The 16,853-nt window shown below is 33.1% G+C and overlaps 2 protein-coding genes across 2 annotated transcripts; one reads left to right on the top strand and one right to left on the bottom strand.

Annotated features, from left to right (window-relative positions):
- Window positions 1–293: 293 nt before the first annotated feature.
- Window positions 294–3,110, bottom strand: LOC116023103 (beta-fructofuranosidase, insoluble isoenzyme CWINV1-like). The gene is made up of 7 exons (XM_031264075.1): window positions 2,877–3,110; window positions 2,581–2,589; window positions 1,625–2,493; window positions 1,370–1,528; window positions 1,016–1,260; window positions 837–927; window positions 294–612 (listed from the first exon to the last, which is right to left on the bottom strand). The coding sequence occupies exons 1-7, from the start codon at window positions 3,058–3,060 to the stop codon at window positions 433–435; spliced, it is 1,737 nt and encodes a 578-aa protein (XP_031119935.1). The 5' UTR covers window positions 3,061–3,110; the 3' UTR covers window positions 294–432.
- A 5,880-nt stretch (window positions 3,111–8,990) lies between these two features.
- On the top strand, window positions 8,991–13,336 carry LOC116021993 (putative hydrolase C777.06c). The gene is made up of 12 exons (XM_031262531.1): window positions 8,991–9,179; window positions 9,998–10,125; window positions 10,257–10,369; window positions 10,638–10,679; window positions 11,058–11,113; window positions 11,272–11,348; window positions 11,839–11,958; window positions 12,218–12,294; window positions 12,373–12,436; window positions 12,527–12,577; window positions 12,698–12,746; window positions 12,912–13,336. The coding sequence occupies exons 1-12, from the start codon at window positions 9,011–9,013 to the stop codon at window positions 13,046–13,048; spliced, it is 1,083 nt and encodes a 360-aa protein (XP_031118391.1). The 5' UTR covers window positions 8,991–9,010; the 3' UTR covers window positions 13,049–13,336.
- The last annotated feature ends 3,517 nt before the right edge of the window (window positions 13,337–16,853 follow it).

The following is a 16,853-nucleotide window of genomic DNA, read 5'->3' as shown; positions in this document are numbered from 1 at the left end:
GCAAAACATGGATGGACCTGAACCGTTTTACGGACGGAGAAAAACCCCGTGATTTTACCAAAAAAAAAAAGCACTCCGTTTTACGGATAGAGAAAGACCCCGTGAATTTATCCAAAAAAAAATTCACTTCTTATACAAATCAATATTTTTTTTATAGTGCAGGGTGACTCTTGTTCTTTAACCAGCTCACCACTTCCTCAGGTCTACAAAATCTTTTGTAATGCAGTTGATTTTTTGTTTATACATGGTGTGACCATAGTATAGCATATACATAATACATTGAAGAAGATAAGTAAGCAATAATTTGTTTTATTAGTGCTAAGTGAATGTTGGCATTCATAAATCATAGTACAGTAGTTGAAGAGAAACAATTCAAATAAATCATCCCCTTCCCGTGCTATCGATCCATAGCAGGGCACTTAATTAGTTATTTCAGTTGATCCGAGCTTTGTTCATGCTCCAAGCACTCAAACTAGAGATCCATATGTTCTGAGTTCCATTGTTGAAGGCATACAGATGTGCCTCACCGTCGATTGCCATGGTGGGATAAACCCTAGATGTCATGCAAACTTTTCCCCCTCCCCCAAAGCTCTCCACTATTGACTCATCAATCTGCACAATTCACAAACCAAACATTACAAGCCATCCTACTTACACTTACAAGATTATGTCAAATGTTATTCTCTGTGTAATTTGCAAGTTATTACACATACATAAGTCTGTTTACCCAATGCATATTATCAAATAGTGACTACTAATTTTCCTCGTCACCCAGCATTACAATACAGTGTTATGTTTGAACAAAGGAAAACTATATTAAAATGTCGTTAACTTACCAAACATCTTAGAGACAATTTTTGTTTAAGAGGGTCGATGTCCAAAAAGGCTCCATATGTAGTTTTGTCATAGACAAGTTGAGTGGAAGACCTGTGTGTTTTAAATATAAAGCCACAAATCAGTTGAGCATATCAGAGGCTTTGGTTGAAAGAATGCAGTTACTTGAGAAGAGAGATACCTGGTTTGGTCACTGCACATGAGAACTGAGAATTTATTTCCATCTTTGAAAATTCTAAAGAAAACTGCAGTGAATTCTTGAATATCCTTTGATGCAAGAACTAACAAACCAAAAGGTCCTAATTTTCCATTAACTGATGCACCCTTTTGGCTACACAGCTCTTGTGGATTAGTACTCCCACCAGGCTTCAACACCTCTGCATTCTCCACTACTGTTGACACACCAAAGCTAATTTCAACGTCCGCCTGTAATCGAGAGAGCGAAAAACAATAAACGAAAGAACTAATCAGTACTACACTGCAACAGTATAATGTTTTTATCAAGTGAATTGAAGAAACAGTAATTAGTTAGTACCTGTGCTGCTGTGACACCAGAAACCTCAACAACTGATCCTGCTTTTAGGACTGTACTAGGTTGTCCAACTTGGTTCGTTCTTAGCTTCTCGATTTCCTCCACGGGCCATTGCACTAATTGTTTCCCAAATGCATCAAGCCAAATCTTCCTGGGAATTGCCTGATATGATTCAACAGAAACAAGAACAGGGAAAGTATTAATTCCCTAGCCTTAAAACTCGGTCTGATCTGATCGAAATTAAAGCTTAATTATTACCTGAACACCAGCCCATCCTCTCAAGAGATCAATTGTTGAATTACCTGTGGATTCATTGACCCAACCCAACAAAACCCTTCTGTTTTTAGCACTGTCAAAGAATGTTTTCGAGGCGTAATACTTCCCATAGTCATACCTTAACCCCGAACCATTTCCCAAAAACTCTGCAGTCTCTGGTGTAAACCTATCCCTCTGGTGATCATACATCCCAATGGTGTAATAATCATGCTTATAGTCATCCAAGCTCGCCTTGAGCACGAACTTAACCCCCGGGCCAAGAACAGAAGTATCAACACCATTTTCACCACGAATAGAAACCGGATAAAAGTCAGGGCACTCCCACATTCCAGTATTCTGCAATGAAAACAATGGATGCTTGGCCTTTTGCCAATGAACAAAGTCCTTGCTTCTATACAAAAGAGCCATTCCCCGAACGTGCTTCCTCTCGTTCCCAACGAGGACTCGCCAGTGCCCATCGGGTCCTAACCATGCAGTGGTTGGGTCTCTGAATGAGCTAGCATTGAGCCTCTCCTGGGCTGGACTCATCAGAGGATTATAAGGAGATTTAACCCACTCTATCAGGTAAGGATCAGACAGGTTTTTGGGCATGGCCAGATTCTGATACTGCTTAACCTGGAAATCTGCTCCAGTATAGAGAATTGCCGGTTTTCCCCCTGGCAGAATCGTTGCAGAACCCGACCAACAACCATTGATGTCGGACGCCTGAGATGGAACAATTGCAGGCGGGTGCGATTCCCAGTTGACGAGGTCTGTTGATGTCGAGTGAGCCCATACTATGTTTCCCCATACTGCACTTTTAGGATTGTACTGGTAAAACAAATGGTAAATCCCCTTATAAATCATTGGCCCTGCATTAATAGTCCCAGAAAATGCTTTAGCTGAGAGACTAAAAATTTGCTGTTAACATTACTGGAGCAAAACAAAACTCAACTCACCATTAGGATCTTTGCATAGCCATTTTCCACAAGAAGCCAACCAGCAGAACAAGAAAAAAATGTTGTTCAGTTCATTAAACAACATAAATCTATAACTTAAAGTAGATGCAAAGTTATAATAAGATAAAAGCCAAATTCGCCAGACTGTTGACTTGGTAACCACAAGTTAATGTTGCAAGCTCAACTCCTGAACAGCTGAACTGCTTACAGGATCACAAGACAGAGTTTACCATACCCTTAAGTCGGGTTTCCTTATTCACCCAAAAAAAAAAAGATGCAAAGAGTGAATAAAGTACCATTCATCCAGTTCTTGGGAGGTTGGAAATGGTATGCAGTTCTGTAAGAGTGATTTGCAAAAGATGCAGACTGGATAAGGTGGAGATTTCTGTATGCATGATGAGAAGCCTCAAGTGGAAGAAAGCCATTGCCAAGAACTGAAAACATGAGACAAAGAATCCAAATGTTAGAGTATGCTGCCATGTTTTTGTTCTGCCAAATTTGGAAAAAGGTTTGTGTTCTATCCAAGGAGATTCTTTATGTGTTACAACAATGTTTCAGAAACAGAGAAGCATTGGGAGATAATGGGAGTGAGTTACAAGAGTTTGCAACGGCAGTCAACTTTGATTTGAAAACAACTATGTTGTCCAATATATAATTTACTAAACAAACAAACAGTTTATTGTAAATTACTTGTCATATGTTTATTTTATTTTATTTTTCTTGAATTTTTTGGCTTTCTAAAACATGCACATAGTCAACTAGCCATACTCTTAAGTCTTAACTAATAAAATATTTTATTAATTTTGCCTTTTGCAATCTCAGCCAAATTAGTTAGGCTTATTGGCTTGAGTCGATTAGCTATACGCAACCAATGTTGGTTTAACTCCTTGTAGCTCTTTGTCAACTAGGGTCATAAGGTTACCTAGTGCACACCCTTATGTAGTGATTACAGGTTTCTCTCGTAAAAAAAACACTTTTTATGAAACATAATTATATCAACAATAACAAAAAGATAACCACAAGGTTCTATGTTTGGCTCCCAATTAAAGCAATGGCCCTTTTGGTTTGAATTGATTAGTTATGAGTAGCTTAGGATGGTTTACCTCATTGTAGTCCTTTGCTAGCTGGGGTTACATTGTTGGCTCCATTCAAAACGTACATTCGAGTAGCGACTATGAATTTTCTCATAAATCAAAGAATATTAGTTTTATTTAACAAATAGCAATTGATTATATTGTGTAAATCATTTTCTTCATCATTTGGTAGTATTAATTGTTTGTAAAAAATGTGTTTTTGAAAAATTATTTATTTTCCATATGCTATTGAGATGTAGACTAACGTATTATATATATATATATATATATATATATATATATATATATNTATATATATATATATATATATATATATATATATATATATTCTTAAACTACTTTTTATATCAATTTCATAAAAAGCTGTAACTATAGAAATTGACTTTTTGTTGTTATTATCATTATTATTGTTATTAACTATTGTTTTTGGTTGTGTGTGTGTGTGTTTTTTTTTATAAATAAATCATGCTCTTAAGGATTCGAACTCATTGTATATTTGTATGCAATAATACCCATGGAAGAGGTATGACCAAAACTCAAGTGGTACAAATTATCTATATATCTATGTATAATATAGCATTCTCAATGGAATTTTTGGGTGGATTTTTGTTATGTTTTTTGAGTGTGGAGAGATGAGAGCGGAGAGAAAATATTGAGCAAGTAAGGGTCGTTGTCAGTTGGCGACCACCTTGATTTTTATTTATTTTTTTGTTCTTTCCAAATTCTTATATGGCAGAATGGTGTTGGAACCGAAATGACTTGTAATAGTTGGTCACTTACAGGTTCTTGTCTTCTTGGACTTCATTGCCTTAATATAACATGTTAAAATGTGTAATTGCGCTTTTTAAAACTTTAATGACCTAATTGACTTTTCAGGTTAAAAGCTATGGATCCACATCCATTCACTAATAAGGTGTTGGGGCAAGTTTTCGTGTGTTAATGACAAACAAAATTTATTGTTGTTACAATTTTGTGAACATATTTTTTGATTGGTTGAGAAATGCATGATTAAGAAATATTTTACATTATTAAGAATTTTAATTTTAATAAATTAATAATTCTATACCTAAACTTTTTAATTTAATTTAATTTTTTGTTGTACAAATAAAATTAACGCATAAAAAATTTTATCATTAAAAAATGTAATTAAATTTTTTAAATGACACACAATGATTTTTTTATTTAATAAGTTAACTTATAATTAAATTAAATCAAATCAAATTCCATTCCATGTTCATTAAATTACTATTATGTGTTATTAAGTCACTACCATATATTTTTATATTATTTTTAATGATAATATAATATTACTAATCAATTAAATAAATTGTTAACAGATTAGACATGTTTTTTTTGAAGGTAAAAGTAGCTATTCCATTAATTCATAACATAAATCGTTTACATCAATGATCAATGAAATGGTAAACCATTCCTTACAGTCAGACATAGAAACAACTTTTCTAATTATGCTATAGAAAACTTGAATCGCAGACTGTTTCATAACTATGAAGCTATGTCCCTTCAGGGAGCTTAAAGCTTCATCAAAGATCTAGGTTTTCGTCATCATTCTTTTTTGCTCGCCCAGGATAAGATCAACACTTGTCGAAACCAAACTAAACAATTAATGCTAATGAAAATGAAAAGCTCGTGAAAGTAACGAGAGGAAAAATGCTCGTGAAACTAACGAGAGGAAAACACAATAATAGAGAAAATAAAATGTGGGTAAAGTCAAAGTAGGGTTGGGAGTTCAAGACTACCAACACAAACCCCAATACCTACCTACTATTATTTTATTCAAAGCGAGAGAAAACGGAAGAAGAAGATCTGTGGCGGTGGTCGGAGGCGGACGGAGCTGCGACGGTGGTCGGGGCGGAAGAAGAGCGAGAGCAAACATAGAAGGTGACCAAAACCGCCGGCTCAAAGCTCCATGGCGGTGGAAGCCGAAGTTGAGCAGAAGAGAAAGGGTTTGATTTTAGAGAGAAAAGTGAGGCAACGTTAGGGTTTCATTAACAGATTAGACATGTTTGTATTGAAAATTGGGAAGTAGCGTCTGATATTGTTTTTGATGTGAAATCCAAGTAAATTAAGGTTTGTTTTTTTAATGTATTATTATCAGGAATTAATGCAACGAGTGAGTCAAACTACTTATATGATATCTCCATAGTTTGGTTTAAAAAAAAAACAAAAAAAACAATAATAATGCATGCATCTTTTCCACAGCCTTATCAGATTAACTTAATCAATTATTAATTTCTTTTATTTTTATTTTTAGGTGACAAGGGAATCTTAATTAGTTATTAATTTCTATCTATATTGAAATTAGATTCTTAAATTATGTGCTGCATTGTATTTTAATATGATTTGTCTACAAATCCGTTTAATAAAATAATGTTGTTTGATTATTTCTTATATTGTTTTAATTGTTTTAATTATATTATTGCGTTTTTCAACGACAAGCCTTTGAAACTGATAAGGTATTGGCAACGGCGTAACAAATTTGTATTATAAATTGGGAAGTAGACAACTTGTGATAAGAACATTTAGTAAATTAAGGGTTGTTTTTTAAGATTATGAGGAACAACACATGCAACAAGACACTAAGATCTGCATAAACTAATAATAACAATGCATACATCTTTTTCACTGCGTCATAATAATTATTATTATTCTAATTAAAATCATAATGATTGTGCCTTGTGACTTAAATAACATGAAACAAATTAAAGAATCCAAATGTTAGAGAATGCCGTGTTTTTGCCCAGCCAAATCTGGAGTGTTAGTTATATCCAAGGCACTTCTTTATGAGTTACAACAATGATAATAATTTGGTGATATTAATTATTTGTAGAAATGTGTTTTGGTAAAATTAATTATTTCTTATTAACGGTTGACACGTAAAATGACTTATAACAACTAAGTATATTCTATTATTTATGTAACAATTATTAAAGTATTTTTATTTCCTTTAACAAATTTCACAAGAATTGAAATTTAGAAATTGATGTTTAACCAGTTTCACAAGAAATGGATGTTTTTGTTGTTGTCATTATTGTTATTAAGTATTATTCTTGTTTGTGTTTTTGACAATGATGTAATAATTATAATTACTCAAAAAGTACAAATAATCGATTTCTATGTATAAATACAAAATCTCATTATATTCCGTTTTTGTCTTTTTGAAAAATAACACTTTTCATTAAAAATGATTGTGCCTTGTGACATGACCATTTTGTACCTTTCATTTTGTTAGACCATATTATCCATTTTGTTATAACTTTGCATGACTGGTCTTGGCCATGTCAGGGCAGAGCAACAGCATAGGGCCCCCAATTTTGTTTTAAAAATATTTTAGATATAATTTATTATTTTGTATACTTGGTAATTCTTTTTTTTTTTTTTGAATTCATAAATTGGTCTTAATTGTAATTGAAAATAAAATTTTAGAATGAATTGACATCGAAATTTTGGTGAATAGTTTTGTATTTAAATATGAACGAAAAATGACACTTTTAAATTAACTTTTGAATTGTACTCTTTCTTTGTTAAATTCTTATGCATTATACTTGGACAAAAAGTTTAATTACATTTTTATTTTTTTCATAGAATACAATAACTTAAGTCCAAATGGATTTGAACTAAATTACCTGTTATAGAGATTTTCTAGAGTTTCTACACTTCTATCTTCATCTTTCAAAAGTCTTTTGAGATTATATTTCTAATCTTTATAAATATAAATCTTTGCCATTATAGCGAAATTTAAATATTAAAAAAATCTCTCTCCATATGTTATTGTCTCTTTATTATTGTATTTGTTTTTGCAGTTCACTCTATTATATTTAGATTGCATCTCGGAACAAAAATAATGAAAGTTCAAATTAAACTATTAGATAGAGCCCCTATTTTTAATGAAACTTCGACGGCTATTGTGGATTTGTAGATAAATATAAATACCATGCATTTCTTTGATTTGTTGAAAAGGCTGCGCGCTCTGAGTGAAGTCTGTCTTGTGGATTAGTATTGTTACTTGAAGGAGTGCTCACTTAACCGGAATGCATCACACCGACTTAAACAAAGAATGCTATTGTGGATTTGTAGCTCACTTAACCGGAATGCATCGCACCGACTTAAACAAAGAATGCTATTGTGGATTTGTAGCTCACTTAACCGGAATGCATCACACCGACTTAAACAAATAATGCTATTGTAGATTTGTATTGTTATTAATTTAACTGTTCAACTAATTTGATTGGAGTTGTCCTATACAATGCATTTCTTTTCCTTGTACAAAAGCTTGGAGACTTGCCTTGACATCTTTCTAATTCTTTTTATTTGCATTACCACTTGTTTATCCGGCATTATTTAAATATTTTGGTTTTTATTTGTTTTCGCAATGTTATTTTCAATGGGAATTCTGATGAGAAATTTATGGTGTATGAATATGATGGAATTACCATAATAATTAATTATCTAAGTACGCCATTTAATTCCATGCTTTGTAAGTTAAAAGGGTAAATTGATATGGTAATAGTTAAAATGAACTCGTAATAAGAGTTGACAAATTACATATATAAGATAACTTAAATTTTGATAATGAATTCATATTCATAGTATTTTTCTCGTTGCTAAATTACTTGTATGTGTTCTTCAACTTGTTATCTTGATTTTGAATTCAATTCATTTTAAGTAGTTTAGTGATTAGATTTCATTCTTTAATTTTCATAAATTATTATTTGATTGTTTAATTATTTTATTAAGTTATGAGGTGTTCATGTGGGATTGATCCTTACTTTTACACATTGTGCTATTACATAATTCATGTATTTGCAAGGATTACTAAAATTTTCATCACTACCTTTTTAGTGTTTATTGTGCATTATTCAATCATATACGATACGAATTTACTACTACTAGTATACTTATATAAAGACAACATTAGGTAAAAAGTAAAACATGAGTTAATCACCAATTGGTCGCCCAATTATTTTCTAACTATCAATATAGTTCATAGTTTTAAATTTCAACCAATTTAATCATCGAATTATTTAAAATTTTATCAATTAAACCATTTCAAAACCAAAATATTTTTAAAAATTCTGTCAATTTAGTCTCTAAAAAGATTTAATTGACAAAACTTTAAATAATTTGAGTATTAAATTTATTAAAATTAAAAATTAAAAACTATATTAACAATTAAAAAATAATAATTGAGGAACCAAAATATTAATTTTCTCCTCAAAACATATACGGAGGCTTTGTGGTAGCTTTTTAACTAAACAGGCCCGCCCAAACTAGGTTTTAACTGCAGTTTGATAGTAGCAGAACCCAAAAAATAGAAAATGGTGGTTTTTCTAGGATTAGTCCGTCCCGCTCCCAATTCTCTCTTGCAAATCACCCGGTCTTCCCGTCGATTTTCCATTTCCGGGAACTCACGAGGAGGTTCAATCTTGATTTCCAGAAATGGCTATTCTCCATTAAGGCATATTCTCAGAGCTTCTCTTAATTCCAGTAAGTGAACCATTCTTTCGTTTTGCAAGAACTGTATATACATCTATACTATCATTTCTTCTTCCTGGCTGGAAATTGAGTACGGAATATTTGGTTTCTGAAGCTCGCTGACTGTTGTACTACATAGATTCAATATTTTTTGCCTAATCAGCTAAGGCACTGCAAATTTGCGATTCTTATCATCTATGTATGTACTTGTGATTATTATACTAAGCCAAATGGCAGAATTCACTTTCTAATGTATGAGGTTGCGCCAATGTTGTAGAAGGCTCTAGGCGCTAGTGGTGCCTAGACGGCCGAGTAATTTGAGTATATCACTTTTCCCACTCAAAGTTGGGAGTTGATAGACTGTTATAATTCCCAAACTAGTCAACTGCATATGATAGATGGTTAGTTGAGTACATGGATAGAAGAGGAGTAGCCGAGTAGGCAAAAAAAAAAATAAAAATCACTCAGCCGAGATGGGCACCGGCTTGGTCAAGTTAGGTGCCCAGTCGGCGTCTAGTCAGCCGACCGACTAAAAGCCGCCTAGGCGGCTGCGTAGTCCGATTTTTACAACATTGGGTTGCGCCGGAATACAGTGCACAATGCAAATTTGATGTCAAATTTGTAGTATTTCCCTATCTTATTGAAATAGTGCAACACTTTTTTCCTATCTGATTTAAGTGTTGAGTACTTTAGTTAGTTTGCTTAAGCTACTGATGCAATAGATGAATATTTGAAATGAACTAAGCTTATGGAGTTCTGGTGAGTTGGGGTATAATATTTTGCCTTTCCCCTTTTCTATGAAATGTATGCTTACTTTTAACACAATGTAGGTTCTGTGAGTTCTTCAACTCTAGTAGAGAGATCAGAGGGTCAATCTGAAATAATATTCTTAGGGACAGGAACTAGTGAAGGGATCCCGCGAGTTAGCTGCCTCACTAATCCTGTGAAGACATGCCCTGTAAGGATGCAAAACCTACATTCTCCTGCAAATATGTGGTATCTAGAGCTCATCAATTGATATTTAAGTATTCAGTATGCAATTTGAGTAGTTGATTAATCAATATAAAATTCCCAAATGTCAATTTACAGGTGTGCTCAAAAGCCATAGAACCTGGTAACAAAAATAGGAGACTTAACACAAGCATCCTCATTCGACACCCTGGGCCATCTGGAAATTCAAACATTCTTATAGATGCCGGCAAGTATGTAGGAAGCTCTTCTTTCTAAAGATGAATAACTCAGGAAGGAATGCTATGTAATTGTTTTATTTGATATTTAATTCTAAGTGATGTAATTTGCAAATTTAGACTTGTTCCCTTGACCCTTGCAAATTACTATACCCTAATGTAAATGAGAAATGGGTAAAAAGATGTTTATGGAAACACACATTTGTTCAAGTATAAGTGTTTTCTAATCTTTAGGTTGGCTTGAATCTTCAATTAAAGAAGATATTTTTCTTGTTTAATGCAGGTTCTTCTACCATAGTGCCCTGAGATGGTTTCCTGCTTATGGGTAAGCTTCTCATCACTTATCTCATTAGTTCAACTGTACTTGGTCAGTTATCATATCTCTAGAAAGGTTGATTAAATTGTCCGTCATTATGACCAAATTGTCTTGTACTGAAAGCACAGAACCGACCCCCTTGCACAAATGGATGTGGTTGGATCCATTAACCCTTCATAGACTCCCTCCAAATGGGTTTTCCTGCCCTGTGGTGTGTGAAACCCATTTGTATTCCTTTTTTTTTTTCTTTTAAATCTTTTTAATGTTGTTTTTTGCTAAATTCATTGTAATGTTTTTACTTTCACTATGAAGAGCTTTGAACTTTGCACCTTTTTAATTTGATTAATATCACCTTTTGATTATAATTTCTCATGCCTTCTCTGTCAGGATAAGAACAATTGATGCAGTTATAATAACTCATTCTCATGCTGATGCAATTGGAGGTCTCTGATTTTTTCAAATTTCAATGTACTCGTATATGAATAATATGATTAGATAATCAGTGAATCACTCTGATGCTCCTGCCTCCCCTTGTCTTTACTTAAAGTCATTTTGTCTGTGAATACATGCTTTCTGGCACTTAAGTTTGCTTCTTGTGCAGGTCTGGATGATCTTCGTGATTGGACTAACAATGTCCAGCCCAGTGTACCTATTTATGTAGCAGAGCGTGACTTTGAGGTGCCAATTCTATTTGAAAAACATATATTATGCTATTCAACTCCTTTCTCATTGTTAAACATCAAAAACAATGGTAACTAATTACAAATTGCATATTGAATGTCTACGATTTTTGTGCTATTCATGTTATTGCATGATTTGTTTGTTCCGACTAGTATCATATTAATTAGGTTCTAGTTTTTCAATCTTACTTAAGCTGTAATGGTTCTAAACAATAATTACGCCATTACTGCAGTTGCCAATTTACTGCCTTGGTTGCTTGAAAGAACATATTAGAGAATTATGTCACATAAATCTCTGATCTGGAAGTTTAAGCTACTTATCTGTCAAAGTTTACTTAAAGATGTCATTTCAACTCTAATAGTAGTGCTCTCATCACACAACAGTACAACACACATCCACGTACTGCCGTCTTTCTTCTAATCTTTAGTTACACACTACTACCCTAGAGAACTTTTAGATTTACATGTTCCGATTGTATTAATGCCAGGTGATGAAGAAAACTCACTATTATTTAGTGGATACTAGTGGTGTCACACCTGGTGCTGCTGTTTCAGAGCTGCAATTTAACATTATAAAGGAGGACCCATTCATTGTACATGATCTCAAGGTAAGTTTTTTATTCTTCTGTTACTATCAGCCATTTGCTTTTCTTAAGTTCATAGAATTTCATCACTTTTGAAATTTGATGCCAAAGGAATCTGTGTTTTGTTGTATGGATTTTTTGGATATTGAGTCATTTTCTTCCAATTGGGCTACTAGTTTTCAAGGGATTCTTTAAGCTTATTAAAACAAAATGGCTGCAAATCCTGCAATTTAGTAGCTCCATTCCTTCTTATAACCGGTCAATTTTACCATTGTGCTATCAGATTATCCCTTTACCAGTATGGCATGGTGCTGGTTATCGTTCTTTGGGCTTCCGTTTTGGCAATATCTGTTACATAAGGTTTTAATGTCATCTTTACTTGTACTTTTTCTGACTTCATTAGTAGACCAACTACTAACTTTCTTCCTGGTTTCCTAGTGATGTTAGCGAAATTCCTGAAGAAACCTACCCTCTTCTGGAGGACTGTGAACTGCTTATCCTGGTATACATAGATCTGTTGACAAATTTCTGTGCATATTGATAGACTTAATAACGAATATGTAAGTGGTGAATGTGTTTGTTATGACTTCAGGATGCATTGAGGCCTGATAGGTCGTCTTCAACACACTTCGGGCTCCCAAGGGTGACCCCCTCCTCATCCTGCCTCTTTGTCTGCAGCTTTTAGCTGTTAAGGTTAAGGTTTGATAGGTTTTCACGATTGGTTGTTTCTTTTATTAAATATTTGTATTCTAATACTTTCCAGGCTCTCGAGGAAGTTCGGAAAATCAGACCAAGGAGAACACTTTTCACTGGTATTCTGATGTTTTTCTATGTTCTATTCTTTGATTGTCATTTTTTATTTTTGGAGTATTTATGTCATTTTTATGCCAATGAAATCGACATAGTCTCTAATATTCAAGAAAGGCAAACTTGATATTATTATGCATTGTGCCAACAAAATTTCGTTTGGCATGAAGGTATGATGCACCTGATGGATCACGAGACAATAAACGAGGGCCTCTTGAAACTGAAGGAGACAGAAGGACTGGATGTTCAGCTCAGCTATGACGGTCTCCGCGTGCCAGTGAGGTTATACAGCCTTTCTCAAGCTTAGTTTAGTTAGTTGTTCAACGAGGTTATTCTTTTTCAACACAAACAATTCATGTTGGTCCACATTAGCATCTTTGTATGTACAATAATTAATTGGGGCCAAAATAGACTTCATTTTTGTGCTCTGATATGTGTTACAGCAAAGGGAATATTGTGTGTGTTGTACAAAAGGCTGGCTGCCTGCCTGGCTTCTTATAGACACATAGTCTCATGCATGGAAACTGGAAAGAAGAATGAATATCAGAGTGGGATTTTTGAAGTTAATGGTTATGTTGATTATTTGTTTTGTTGAGTGAATGATGCAATTAGCTAGGAAAGTGCTGGGTGTTTGATGTCAAGGGGGGTGGGGTCTACGCGGATTGCCACTGTGGTTGAAAGTGATAATCAAGCAGCCGGTGTTGTGAGGGAATTCTGTGGCCCACCCCTTGACAATGAGTTTAAAGACTTAAAATTTACGCTCTGAAAGTGGTGACTGAGTAAGTGGGACATAAATTGGTGTTTGTCAATATTCTCTCAATTGAATTCATTGCAAGAGTGTGCACATCCTTGTGTTGTGGTTGAGTGCTATTTTTTTTTTTTGAGTGATAAGAGAAATTTACAATCACTATTTGAGGGTGGGTAAACTTTATCTTGTGACTTTAGTTGACAAAAGATCACAAGGAGGTAAACTAGCCTGGTTGTCTTAAATAAAGAAGGCCAATTGTTACAAAGTTTTTAACTCCTAGCCATATTCAAGTCACGACAAATTTCAATTTCACACTTCAAGCGTGTACAATATAGTTCTATTGTTGTCTCCTCTTTCACACTTCAAGCATGTAACAATATATTTCTAACAATTTAGTCTTATGATTATTATAGATTTAGGGGAGTATCACCAATATGTTGCTCTCATTATGAGTCGAACTTATAATCTTGTGGTTATTGCTCACTAAGCCAACAACTTGACCAACTTAGATGGTGTTGCATCTTCTTATTTTATTTTATTTTTTTATATTTTTATATTTGGTTTCCAACTTACACTAAACTAATCCTAAACTTCTAGAGAACCATTGAACTAAGCCATGCTGGACGAATTGCCCCCTCTTTTGTATTGTGTTGATAATATTTGGTACAACTTAAATATAAAAAAGGTACTAAGTATCTAGTGACACTATAATAATAATAGTTTAGCATATCTTAGAATTATTGATCTTCTTGTTATTCTAGAAACTATAACTCAATTATATACATGCTCAATTATGAATATCTTTAAGCGTAACAAATATTTATGTCAACTCCTTAATAAAGGAATTAAATAATGTGATTAAGAAAATTCTTACAAATAATTGGATTAACATATACCCTTTATACAAAATTATTAACTTATATTGAAATGTGCTACCTAATTTCATGTCACGAATTCAGACAAAGATGGATGAGCTGAGTTGAAGTTTGAAGTCATGATTGGTTGGCAATTGTAATTAATATGAAATTTATTAATTACATATTATATTGTGGAAACCTTGACAAGTCTTAATTTATATATATGGAGGGAGGCATGCAGCTATTATTGAAGACTATGCATGGCAAATAACGGTTGAAATTTCACTTGTGGAGTCAATAACCAGTTCACTCGCCGGTCATCCACGGTCGAAAACGACCCTTTCTTCATATTGTTTAATGTAATTGGTTCCTAAAAATACTTTTATAATTTTTATTGATATATATACTTTTATAATTTTATTGTCATAATCATGATTTCAAATCAGAAAAGGGAGGGGTAGGTGAATGAAACCATGAATAGTTAGTTATATATCAATATTATTGTTAAGTATTGAAATAATTTTGAGTACTATTTATCAAAGTAAAGGTTTAAGATGCTAAAAATCGAATAATTACAAAATACGTTGAACTGGTATTTCTTGAGAATAATCAGAGTTAATAGACAAATTAATTAAATTGGGAGAACCAAGATGACTTCTTGCTATCTATGTGGTTGTGACAGCGCAGCATGAGTATGAACATGTTTAATCTCCAATGATATTGAAATGGTATGAATCTCAATCATTATACAATGAATTATGATCCACATTGTAAGGTAATCGTATTAGTTATATACAATACAAGTTAATTTTTTTTTAAAAGTTTATATGTTTCACATTAATATTAAATTAAAGAGTGTGTTACAATACACAATAAGACTATTCATCTTGATTATTATATTGTTTAACATTTTGTCAACTATATATAAAGGAATTGTATGAGTTATATAAATTATTTGTTTTATATTAGAATTGTATCCTTGCCTACCAATAAAATTACAGGAAATGAACTGAAAAAGAATTATTAAATTTTAAATAATTAAGGTAATTAGGGGGGCGGGGAAATCTGGAGCACCTTTACTTATCGTTTTTACAGGAAGAACATGGAAGTATGTATATATATATATAGGGCCGGATTTTAGGGCGTGCGAGACGTGCAACCGCACAGGGCCCCAAAATTGTTGTCCTGCCGTTAACCTTTTTCGGTGCGGTTGTGCGATTGTTTTAGGTGCATAATTTTCTTTCTTAAAATGCGTGATTTGTATACTTAAGGTGCGTTAGTGTTGAAACTTAACATGAATGAACCTAAAGCTTAAGGTGCGTGGTTTTCCTTCTTATGGTGCGCGTAATTTGTATGCTTAAGGTGCATGGATTGTTGAAAGGGCCATTTTAAAACCTTATGTGCGTGATTTGTGTACTTAAAGTGTGTCATCCTAAAACTTTAGCTGCACGTAATTTGTGTTTTAAGGTGCTTTGTTTATATGTTTAATGTGCGTGATTTGTGTATTTAAAGTACGCTATTGTAATGCTTTAAGGTGTGTAACCTCACAATCACACGGGAATCCTTCCCTCTATATATATATATATATGGATTTGTGTGACTAAGCAGAAAGGGGTTTTGGTTCCATGTGCACATCATTTTCTTGCTTATTTCCGTTGTATTCCTGCACTTGTTTCCTAACTTATTCAGGCGCCCATCCCACTGCACTACACTATTCTCATCTTTTTCTATCTTTTTTTGACCCTTCCGATCCTCTCCTACGTGCTCGCTCGCTTACACACTAATTAAATTTCTATGTATTACAATCAACGACTCTCACAGCTTGTTTGGTTACCAGGAAAAAATTAATTTCGTGTCACGAATAATTTAAGAATAAAATAAAAAGTTAAATTCTATTGTTTAATAGGAAAAAATAAAATTATTGAGGATATCAATTATAGTATTTAGTAAGTAATATATAGATCAAAATGTTCATGTAATTGCAATTCTTAAGAGAAAGATATGATGTTAGATTATTAGATTCTAAACTTTTCTTTTATGTATTATGAAGTTGAAATTAAGTAGGAAATGAATTGTAATTCTTCTCTACTAAATGAAAAAATAATGTAAAGAAGAAGAAGAAGAAGATAAACAAAAGGAACGTGTCGCAACCCATGTGTTAATTAATTAACTAGCATTATGCTAGGAAACTAAAAGGTGTTTAATAAAATAGAGTTGCCAATTGCTTAGGGTCTTTGATTATTATTCCTCCATGATGTTAGTTTTTACGATTGTCTTGGAGCTTTAATTTTCATTAGTTGCATGTCGTGTCTAGCTCTGAGTAGTTAAGGATTTTATCATTTTCAAGATTATAGGGATCGTAAAACTATGAGAGTTGATAAGTGTTTGTGGTGTAAAAGAAGGAAAATAGGGAAAACTTCATTCATCTATGTTGAATCTAGATACTTGTATTTACAAGGAAAGAACTTGAATGTAAATTAAAGACTTGAATTACAAGATGAAAACTA

Source organism: Ipomoea triloba, chromosome 6 (assembly GCF_003576645.1).
Source record: "Ipomoea triloba cultivar NCNSP0323 chromosome 6, ASM357664v1".
Classification (NCBI taxonomy): domain Eukaryota; kingdom Viridiplantae; phylum Streptophyta; class Magnoliopsida; order Solanales; family Convolvulaceae; genus Ipomoea; species Ipomoea triloba.
Note: the sequence above shows the minus strand (reverse complement) of the source record. Positions and strands in the feature narration are given on the sequence as shown.